Source organism: Mus caroli, unplaced genomic scaffold, assembly GCF_978045245.1.
Source record: "Mus caroli unplaced genomic scaffold, Mus_caroli_1 scaffold_7, whole genome shotgun sequence".
NCBI lineage: Eukaryota > Metazoa > Chordata > Mammalia > Rodentia > Muridae > Mus > Mus caroli.
Genome location: NW_028227262.1, coordinates 101,282,908 through 101,294,525, shown reverse-complemented (window position 1 = coordinate 101,294,525; position 11,618 = coordinate 101,282,908). Strand labels below are relative to the sequence as shown.

General features: G+C 43.7%; 1 protein-coding gene across 2 annotated transcripts in view; it reads left to right on the top strand.

Moving 5' to 3' along the window:
• The first annotated feature begins 3,153 nt into the window (after positions 1 to 3,153).
• Positions 3,154 to 11,618, top strand: part of Znf398 (zinc finger protein 398) — a 29,531-nt gene continuing 21,066 nt past the window's right edge. Inside the window, exons 1-2 of one of the 2 annotated variants that reach the window (XM_021164622.3) lie at positions 3,154 to 3,422; positions 7,771 to 8,166. In XM_021164622.3, the coding sequence (XP_021020281.1) occupies positions 3,399 to 3,422; positions 7,771 to 8,166 (420 nt within the window). In that variant the 5' untranslated portion in view covers positions 3,154 to 3,398. The remainder of the gene's footprint in view (positions 3,423 to 7,770; positions 8,167 to 11,618) is intronic. The other variant, XM_029478935.2, reaches the window with a different exon arrangement.

The following is an 11,618-nucleotide window of genomic DNA, read 5'->3' as shown; positions in this document are numbered from 1 at the left end:
GCCAAGTCACTTCTCTGTGTCAGCGACTGGCAGACATGTTACAGCAACAATATGAAATAGCTGGCAAGCATGGAACAAAATGGCTACAGCTATGCTGAGGAGGTCAGAGGAGCACCTGAAGTTACAGGCAGCTTTGCTGCTGGGAACTGAACTCTGTTTGCAAGAGGAGTTTGTGCTCTTAACCACTGAGCCATGTCTCCTCCAGTCCCTAAAAACTTTTTCCACAATTGACCTTATATTGTTCCTGCTCTCTGTCAAGAATTCCCTTCTCTCTGATGTCAAGTAGTTGACTATTATTCATACTTCTGAGAAAATTAAGTATAAATCCCCAAACGGGAATAAAACCTTCAGGCTAGACTGAGATTACTTTTAAATTGTTACCATTAAAAGTGGCCTTAATCGTACAAGGATGAAGTAATGAGTTTGAGAAGCAGCGAGGTATAATTTCCCCCAGATTTCTCTTTAATCCACTCCTCAAGTAGAAAATGAGTCTTATTCTAGCAACATGGGCAGGCATCAAAGTATTAGTTAAAGAAAAAGAATATACTTACAGGGACAATTAGATTATGTTGCAGCTCTCTCCTGCCCCAACCCCAAGACAGTCACTATCTTTAGCTTTGACTGGCCTGGAGCTCACAATCCAGACCAGGCTGGTCTTAAAGTCATAGAGATTCACCTGCCTCTGCTTTCTGGGTGCTGGGCTTAAAGGCACTTAGGAGGCAGAAGCTGGTGGTTTTCTGAGTCCAAGGCCAGACTGGTCTACTGAGTGAGTTCCAGGACAACCAGGGCTATACAGAGAAATTCTGTCTCAAAAAACAAAAAAAAAAACAAAAAAGCAAAAATAAACTTGCCAGTTTAAGCAACCATTCTCCTCTGTGGGACATTTTGGCTGTTTCAACTTTCTAGCTGGCACAAAAGCCAATACAAACAACCACTGGAGGTCTCTGGGTAAGCATATGCTTTCACTTTTCTGAGGTGTCAACCCCGGACTACAATTATATGTTGTAACATGAGGATATATTTAAGGCTCTCTTTAAAAGATATACTCATTTTTATTTTATGGGTCTTGGTTTTCCTGCCTATATGTCTGTATTCATGTGTATGAAGTGTCCCTGGAGGCCAGAAAAGGATGTCAGGTCCTCTGGAACTGGAGCTACAGATGGTTGTTGCTATCTTGTAGGTGTTGGGAATAGAACCCAAGTCCTCTGCAAAAGCAACAAGTGCTGTTAACCACTGAGCCACCTCTCCAGTCCTATTTGTTTGTTTTCAGATTTATTTTTTATTTATGTGTGTGAGGTTTTGTAAGTTTCTGTGCATCATGTGAATGCAGGAGGTGGAGACCAGAAGAAGCATCCCTTATCACGTCGTCCTGGACAAATCTCATACCCAAAATCCTTTCTGCCTCCTGGATGTTCTACCTCCTATTTAAGGCCATAGGCTTTTTAATTGACAGGTGATGTATTCATACAATACACAAGATATTCTCTCTACACCACTGTTTTAGAGGATAAAACATTTAACGGCTTGATGATGGCATCATTATTTTGAACAGAGCTAGCCCTGATGCTTGGTGGAGCTCAGTTGAATGTGTCTTGCTTATCCAACCTTTGGGAGGTAGAGGCAGGAAGATCAGGAGGTCACAGTCATCCTTCACTACCTGGGCTACATGCCTCAGAAAGTTAAAGGATTAAGGATTGTCTAGTCATACAAATGTTCATGTTTCATAGCCACGGGAGCATCTGACAACTGGGAGGGAAACCGAGAGTTTGGAAATTAGTCCCCCACCCCCTTAAAACAGGGTTCCACTGTAGAGCTCCGAATGACCCGGAACTTGCTGTGGAGTCCAGGCTGGCTTTAAACTTACAGAAAGTTTCCTGTCTCTGCTTCCTAGTGCATGGATTAAAAGCAAGTGCCATCATATCAGGCTTTATTCTTGCCTCCTAAGGCTTTTTTTTTTTTTGAGACAGGGTTTCTCTGTGTAGCCCTGGCTGTCCTGGAACTCACTTTGTAGACCAAGCTGGCTTCAAACTTATACAGATTCACCTGCCTCTGCCTCCCAAGTGCTGGGACTGAAGATGGGCATCACCACTGCCAGGCCGAAGGCCACATTTAAAAATTATGTCTTTTAATAATAAAATCACTAATTATTTTTCTGAGGTCAATATTTCTATCTCTGTCTCTCTCCTTCTTTCTCCTCCTCTTCCTTCTTCTTTTTCTAGTTCATTTCATTATAGTGATGTTCTAGTTTAGAGAATGGTAATTTTAACTCCCAACTATGACCACAGTTCATGCTCAAGTAGACTCAAAGTATACACAAGATATTGCTTTGTATGTACACTCTAAGAATCACAGTACACTCAAGTGGTAGTGGCCCAGCAGGAAGATCCCTATACTGTGGGTTACTATAGACACTTTACTGTTGAGGGCATTGAATGGATTCATTTCATTTACTGAAATAAATGTTTGAGAAGACTTTGGTTCATACATGTTTGAAAGAAGAGAAATACTGGAAAGTTATGGCTGTGTGATTATCTTTCTGCCACACAAGTTGTTAAACACACAACTCTGTCTTTTGTTGGTCCTTAGTCCAGATCCAGCAAATCTAACCACAAGCTTTATTTCTGTTGGCTCAAATAGTCCACTTGTCAGTGCTGGTGAGTGAGCTCGGCAGAGGATCTGGGTTTGGCTCACAACTGTGTGTGTAGCTCCAGTTCCAGGTTATCCTGCATCCTATTCCGGCCTCCATAGGCACTAGACATCCAAGTGTAGAGAAACATTTATACATATAAAATTAAAAGAAACAAATCTTTATAAAAATTCTACTTCTCATCCAAGCCCAAGAGAGGCAATAATCAAAATAATCCGAATCTCTGGTGCCAATACAAGTCATATTTGTAATTTCTACGAACGATACAACTCCATCATTCCCACCTAGCTCACTCTGGTAGCAGATTACACTATCGTCCAGCCTGGACACCGCTCCCTGGCTCTTAAACTATCTAGCATTTTCTGGGTCTCTTCAGATGGATGGGAAACCCCAATAGGTTGGGTCTCTTTCTCAGAAGCTGACCTCTGGGAAGGCGCTCCGGATGCGGGGGCCGCCAGGGGGCGCGCTGTCCCGGGAGGACCGACCGGAGGGGGGCGCGTCTAGGCCGGCAGAGCGCCTGCAGTACTCACTGCCCACAAAGCGCCAGCTGAGGGGCGGCTGCAGCCGGTGCGGCGTAGGCTGCTGGCTACTCAGCTCCTCTGCGTCCCAGCGCCCCCGGAAGCCCGATTGCCGCGCGAGTCCTGTCAGAGCGAGCAACGCGAGACCGCTTCTCGCCGTCTGCCGAGAGCACTGAGCAGCCGGGCCTGCGTGTGGTGGCGACTCCCGGGACAGGACCGGGCAGCGGAGGGCCATGGCTGAGGCGACCGCCGCTCCGGTAAGGGCGCTGATGCACGGGCGTCTCTGTCACCCGGGCCTCGGGGGGGAGGCGAGGGAGCTGGGGACGGCCGCGGGCCTTGTGGCCCGCGTGGGTCTGCGGCTGTCGCTTGCCCCGAAGGGCCACCGCGGACCGCAGCGCCGGGCGACGCCGCGGGACCAGGGTCTGCAGTTTCTAACCTACACGCGCCGCGGTGCTCCGCGTCAGCCCGCGGACCGGGGAAGTGGGCTCGAGGGGGTTTTGCAATCCACCAGCCATTCTGTACAGCCGCGAGCGCTGTCGTTGCTAGGTGCGGCAGGACAGTCACCTGCGAGGCGGGGAAGGTAAAAGCCAAGGTGTGTCCTTATGGACTGCGTGAGGACGGACAGCCTCCCGCGCCCGGGCGGGCGGGCAGGCTGCGGCGCCGCGGGGACCTTGGAAGGCCGACCGAGCGCAGGCTTAGCCAGTCGTGCAGTCGTGCGTGTGCTTGTTTGCTGCAGGCCTGCAGTGGGCCCAGCCGTGCATGCACCAGAGAGATGCCAGGGCTACCAGGACAACCGGCACAGTCCCTGCACACAGCCATTAAGGAAGAGGGGATGGTCGTTTAACAGAACGTTCCGACTGGAAAGTATTGCTTTTGTTTGCCACCTAAGAAGCCTTTGGTCAGCCCAAAGAGACTTTTTAAATAAGTCAGAAGTCAGGCAGGTCTGCAGAGGAGTAGATAGGAAGTAAAAAAGAAAGAAGAAACCAGGGGAGCAGCGGGGAGGGGCGGGGAACGGAGTAGAGGGGAATACCCTTCAAGTTTAATTTCCCCCCAACCCTTAAAAAAGATGGTAGAGCCCATGGTGTATGCTATAGGTATATGCCGAAAACTGTCACATACTTTTAGTTCTCTAGTAGTCATGTTTAGGAGGTTAAACCATGATGGTAACATGGTGGTTCACAGAGGAGTTTAAAATAGGAGAATCAGAAATTTTAGTATATGCTTGGCCAAATAGCCAGAGTGTGTGTCTTTAAAAAAAGAAAGAAAGAAAGAAAGAAAAATTTTTTTTAAAAGGTAAAAAGAAAGAGGGAATTAATTTCAGTGAATTCAGTGAAATGTTATTTAGCCCAAAGTATAAAAATATTTTAATAGTAATATTATAAAACTACTAATGAGATTTTATACACAACACATCTCAATTGAACTGAGCACATTTAAAGTCCTCAATAATCACATGGACTCAGTGGCTATGGTACTGACCAGGGCAAGTCTGTTTTATGAAGAAGAATTTGGAAATACTTATATTTTTAATTTTAATTTTAAGAAATCTTTTTAGGGGTTATGAGGAGATAGCTCAGCAGTTAAAAGTACCAGTTGCTCTTGCAGAGGGCCCTGGGTTTGGTTCCTAACATTCACATGGTGGCTAACAGCAACCTGTAACTTTAGTTCCAAAGTATCTGACGCCCTCTTCTGACTCTCGAGGGCACCGGGCATGTAGATGTTGTCACATATTTACAGGAAGGCAGGATACAGATACACATAAATTAATCTAAATGATTTAAAAATATTTTTATTCTTTGAAAATTTAATAGAATGCATTTTGATCATTTCACCCTACTGTTCCTAACTCCTCTCAGATTCACTCCTCCCTCCCTCATAGTGTCCCCAGTTTTGTGTCCTTTTTAAAAAAATGACCCATGAGGTACTTCTCATATACTCCTTGGTGTAGGCCATCCACTGGAGTGTGGTTGATTTACAAGGGGCCACACCCTTAAAACTTGGGTTTTCCCTTCCCCAGAAGCTCTCAGTTGTCTGTAACTCTGCAGTTATGAGTGGGAGCTCATGCCCCTGTCCCTTTCAATGCTATAGTGTTGACTTGCTTGATTTCATGCAGGCGGCCACAGCTGATAAGAGTTCATGAGTGCAGCAGTCCTTCCATGTCCAGAAGAAACTCTTTGGCTCCAGTACAACCCGGGTCTCAGAGTCTTGCTGCCCTTTTTCTACAATGGTCACTGAGCCTTGGGATTTGGGCACTGGTGTGGGTGCCTCATTTCTGTTGAGCACTTCATTGACAACTTTTTATTACTGTTGACAATTTTTTGCTGCTGCTACCAACACCACCATTACCACTACTACTACTTCTACTGGGTCTTTTTGAGACAGAGTCTCACCTATGTAACCCTAACTGACCAATGTGTAGATCAGGCTGGCTTGAACTCACAGAAGTATTTCTGCCTCTGTAAGTGCTAGAATCAAATGCATGTGCCATCGCACCAGTTGTCTTTTGTTTTGTTTTTGTTTTGCTTTTTAATGTACTTTGTAAGTTAGGAGGGCTGGTATTCAGAGCTCAAATGGAGAGACTTGCTTTAAATAAAATGAAACATCTTTCTTTGAAAAAGAAAGAAAGCATTTTCTAATAGGTTTGATGTGGGGAGGGGTAAAAGAGTTTAGGTCTAATTATTTTAATTTCCTTTTTCTATTTTTTCTGAAGACAGGGTTTTTCTATGTATCCCTGACTGTCCTGGAACTCTCTCAGTAGACCAGGCTGACCTTGAACTTACAGAGTTCCACCTGTCTCTGCCCTCCTAGTGCTGGGAATAACAGTGTGTGCTACTACCACCTGGCCTATTTCAGTTTACTTACAGTAAGATATCACGTCATCTCTGGAGAGTAAGGGTGCTATCTGGATAAGTTTCTGCCCTCCCTGTGTGCTCCCTGAATCAGTAGATGCAGCATCCATGACCTAAGAATGCACTTAAAGCACACCATCTCCTTTTCACACTCACCGAATGAAAATATGTATTTTAACTAGATTTGGGGGAGGGGGGTGCAGATCAGGACTTGGGGTTAAGGTCTTGCTATCCGTAGTCCTTGCTGCCTTGGTACTCACTCTATAGCCAGACTGGACTGAAACTTAACAGCAGTTCTTCTAACTCAGTTTCCTCAGTGCAGAGGACAACTTGGGGGACTTGATGCTCTTCTTCTGACATTTGGATCCCAGAGATTGAGCTCAGATAATCAGGCTTTGTTTGCTGCAAGTGCCTTTATCTGCTAAGCCGCCTCACTGGCTGATTGCTCAGGTCTTCTCTAGTTATTGTTTCACATTAGTTTGAGAGTTTGTAGAAGCCTGGAAGGTACTAACTAGGTAGCGTCAAGTGCCCCCACTTGAGCACTTACCATTGGTGTATGCTGACAGCATCTCACGTGGTTGTGTAATTTTCTTTTTAGGTCTACCTGATTGTAGAAACAAACAAAATGTGCATAGTTCAGCTCATTCAAATTAGAAAGTCAGCTGAGCAAATGAGACTTAGAGACTGGAGTGACATGGGGTTGAAAGTGGCTGAAGTGGTCAAGCAGAGAAGAAAGCAAAGCCATGTACAGGTGGTAGGCCAGGAGCACATGGACTCATCATAGGGCTACAGTTATAATTAACAGGTTGGAGACCAGATGAAATGAGAATAAGGTAGTGCATGACGTGAAAATGGAAGGCTCTGGCCAGAGTGGTTTATCAGGTTCAGAGAATTAGGCTTAGACTAACATCCTATTTGTTGTACAGATTTCTTGCTTTTATGATACTCTTTGTTTCAAAGTACATTCAACAGTGAACAAACAGCCTGTGACTTTCTTGGAAAGAATCTAATTCAAACATTGTTACCAGTCTGAAATTTTCCATGTATTTTTCTAGTCTGTCCTTGGAGTATAAGATTAAACAACCCTGTTTTATCTTCTATTTCATAACCCTTGAATACTTGAAAGTAGTTGTCATATTTTCTTTAGTCTAGACACCCTTAGCTTGTTAAATTTTGGTACAGTTGTAGTGTGTAAACTGAATGATAGACAGGGCTAGCGTATCAATGTGTAGGAGATTTGTAAGAGAGCACTGAGGTCAGTGAAACCAGAGAATTCTTGTGTACATTTGCCTTTTCCAGAGATAGAGAAGGCAATAAGCAACTTCAACTTCTGGGCCTTGTATTAGAACAGATGGACCAGGCTAGCCTTAAGAAGCTATTATTCACTTCCTAACCCATCCTTGAACCATCAAAACAGTTCCTTGGCTTTTGATATCAACAGGCAGAGCAACAAGGGTGGACACAGGCACTGTAAATGCACTAAAGCTATTTTGTTTTGTGTGTGTGTGGTCCCCCACCCCCACCCCACCCCCGCCACCAACAGTTTCTTTGTGTAGCCCTGGCTGCCCTGGAACTTGCTCCGTAGAGCAGATGACCTGGAACTCACTGAGTTCCACCTGCCTCTGCCTCAGAAATACTGGGTTAGAGGTGTGTGCCACCACTGCCTGGGAGTTAAGTAGTTCTTATTTGGTTGTAGTTTAGAGTGTGGATTCCTTCTAATTCTCAATGTCTTGCCCCATCTCTCCATTGCACATAGACTTCTGAATGGGACTCGGAATGCCTTACATCCCTGCAGCCCCTTCCTCTTCCTACACCTCCAGCAGCAAATGAGGCACATCTGCAGACGGCAGCCATTTCCCTGTGGACAGTGGTGGCTGCTGTGCAGGCCATAGAGAGGAAAGTGGAGGTCCACAGCCGGCGACTCCTCCACCTAGAAGGCAGGACAGGGACAGCAGAGAAGAAACTAGCAAGCTGTGAAAAGACAGTGGCAGAGCTTGGGAACCAGCTGGATGGCAAGTGGGCCGTGCTGGGGACCTTGCTGCAGGAGTATGGGCTGCTTCAGCGGCGGTTGGAGAACTTGGAGAACTTGTTGAGAAACAGGAACTTCTGGATCCTGCGGCTGCCCCCAGGTATTAAAGGAGATGTCCCAAAGGTAATACCCTCCTTCTGGGTTACAGCTGTACGACCCACTCAGACACGTGCAGTAAGAAGTAGTCAGTGACTGAGATATTTCTATTTCCTCTTAAAATTTCTTAGGTTAGTGGAACTGTGAAGGGGTTTTGTGTTTGTCTTTGAGAACTATACTGTGTTAATGATATCTTTCTTTATTATTTATTTATTTTGATTTTGAGTTAGTACTGTAACCCAGGTTGGCCTTGAACTGCTGATTTTCTGCCTCTACCTCCCACGTGGTAGCATTGCAGGCATGGGACACCAGTGGCTCAGTACACATTCACAGTGTCAAACTCCCAGTGAGAAAACTCTTTCTAATTCAGAGTTGGCTCTCTGGCAAATGAATTTTTTCCCCTTAATTTCTTTCACTTTTACGTGCGTATGAGTCACTTCTCTCATTGTTAAACTGTCACAATCTCAGTGGAAAAAGGGAGTCCAATATCATTTAAGTCAGTCAATTTGAATTTTGTTGACAATTTTGGAGAAAAGTTGGAGGGAAGACTATGTATGGGATTAGAGTCAGTGGTTATTACAAGAAGCAGGTTCATCTGTGAGTCTAGGATGTCATAGAACAGGCATGCTGAGATGCTAGTGCTCTGTCTTCTGAAGGGACTAGTTTAGAAAACAGGAAGTTTGGATGATCACTGTTTGACAGTAATATGCCTAGTTTCCACACATACTTGTTCACTCATAATTTTTTTCATAGGCACAGACTTTTAAAAATTCTTTTAAACATTTTTTTGGGTGTAGGCATGCCTTTATTCCTAGCACTCTGGAAGCAGAGAAGGATCTTTGTGCGTTAAAGGACACCGTGGTCTACATAGTGGTTCTGGGACAGCCAGGAATACAAAAGAAAAAGAAAAAAAAAGAAACCCAAAGCTTGCTTGCTCGCTCGCTCTCTCTCTCTCTCTCTCTCTCTCTCTCTCTCTCTCTCTCTTTCCCCCATATGTGTATATCTATCTATCTATCTATCTATCTATCTATCTATCTATCTATCTATCTATCTATCTATGGGGCATAAGATTTTGATATGTAGCCCACACCTGTCCACAACTTAGAATCTTGCCTCAGCCTCTCAAGTAATGGGATTGCAGGCATAGACACCATACCTGGAGTCTACAACTATTTCTTGAATACATTTTTGCTTGTTCTACATATTTTCCTGAAGAAAAAAAACCTATTAACACATAAAACACATTTAAATAATTTAATAAAGGTAAAGATAGGTGCTTTCTAGTGTTCTGTTTCCAAATGTATGCCTGAGAAGGTCTCACTAAGAACCCCCTAACCCCACCCTAACCACTGTCCAGAACACAGGCAGGATGTTCTTAAAGGCAGAAACTACATCCTGGCATCTTGGCTCAGCAGCTCCAGGAGAGCTTTGCAGAAGTACCCAGTTTGTAGCAAGCAGTTTTAACAGAAGCTAAGTGGAGGGGGTTCTCTACAATCAGGCAGTTTTAAGGAAAGCTAGGATAGTGAGCTAGGACATTTTTACCTTTGGTTCCTAGAGTAAAGTTGGGTCATTTTCTATGGAAGGAGATCAGATTCTAGTTAAACCTAGAATGACTTCAGTAAAAATATAAAATGGAGGAACCTCTGCACTGTCTTGCTTCGTCATAATACTTCATGAGGTAGAAGGAATGAACCCTTGGCAGTGTTAGGTTCAGGAAGTTCAAGGAAGGGTGAAGAGCCACTGACATGGAGATTGTATTGTTAGTTATGAGATGGAGGAGATGGCTCTAGTGAGCATGGATAACAAGCGCTCAAGCTTCAGAGGTAGAAGGAGGAGTGAGCAGAGGAACCTCAGCAGGATACACTGGTGAGGCAGTAGGAAAACAAACAGCAAAGTAGGAGGTGCCACAGAGCTAAGGTGGAAAACAGCATTTCCAGTAGAGTTATGATTTGCCAGTTACCACACTGGAAGGTCTAGAAAGATAAGGACAGTGAACATGACTGGCAACATGGCTGTCAGAGGAGATCTTAACCTAACTTGTTCGAGTGGCAAGATAGAGATAGAAGACAGAATACCATGGTTGTAGAGTAAACAGAAAAAGAATAATAGGACTAGAGTTTCTTTGTTTTTCTTTCTTTCTTTTTTTTCTTAGGTGTAAGTATAGAACTATTAAAAGTAAGGGGCTGGAGAACACTGGCTGCATTTCTAGAGGACCCAGGTTCTATTCCCAGCATTTACACGGAAGCTTACAACCAGTTAGGGGGTCTGTTGTGGTTTCCACAGGTACAAGGTGTGCATATGGAACACATACATGCAGGTGAATAATATGCACTTAGAAAAAGTTGTTTAAGATGAGAGTAGAAGCTTAGAATATACTCTAGGACTCCTCAGAAGCCAGCGTTGTTTTTCTCCTTATCTTTCCAGAGAGAATTTATTAATGCTGCAGCAGATGTATATATTATAAACATATGTACACTATATAGAGATATATACCTTTTACATGATTAATTTATATAATATATATTATTCATGTTGTTTTTACTTATAGTATGGTGTTTTATTGTTATAAAATCCTAACATTGTATGGTGTATGAGATGGGAACATAACCATTACTAGCTTTAGTAAATCATACAGAGTTATCCAAGGTGTCATAGCAAAGGAAATTTCAAATTCTTCTCTTCATGAGTATTAGCTAGAGTCTCATTAAGTACAAAGAAATGAAGGCTTGAAGTTTAACCAGAGTCAGGCATGGTAAACACATACCTGTAATCCCAGCATTCAGGAGGCTCAGGCAGAAAATTTTATGCACGATCAAGGACAGCCTGATCTACTAATAAGTAACAGGCCAATCATAGCTACACAGAAATACCAAACACACACACACACACTGGATAGAAATATTGTTCAATTGCCAGAGATTGCCTAGCATGCATGAAGCTGTGGCACTATATAACGCTGAATATGATAACACATACATGCAATTCCAACACTCAAGAGATGGAGAGAAGATCAGGAGTTTAAGGTCATTATCTATAATGACTTATCTATACAGCAAGTGTAAAGCTAGCCTGTGCTAACTGAGACTACCTCAAAAAAAAAAAAAAAAAAAAAAAGAGTGAAAAGGCTTATGCCTTTTAATCCTAACATTTGAGAGGCAGAAGCAGGCAGAACTGGGTCTTGATATAGTACTTCCTACTGTGTATTTTATTTGCATATTTTGGGCCCTTCAGATGTCCTTTGGTAATCACTTAAATTTAGTTTTTATTAATAGAATAGCAGTTAATTTAGTTTTTTTTTTTTTTTCTTTTTTTTTTTTTTGGTTTTTCGAGACAGGGTTTCTCTGTGTAGTCCTGGCTGTCCTGGAACTCACTCTGTAGACCAGGCTGGCCTCGAACTCAGAAATCCGCCTGCCTCTGCCTCCCAAGTGCTGGGATTAAAGGCGTGCGCCACCACGCCCGGCCCTAATTTAGTTTTAATT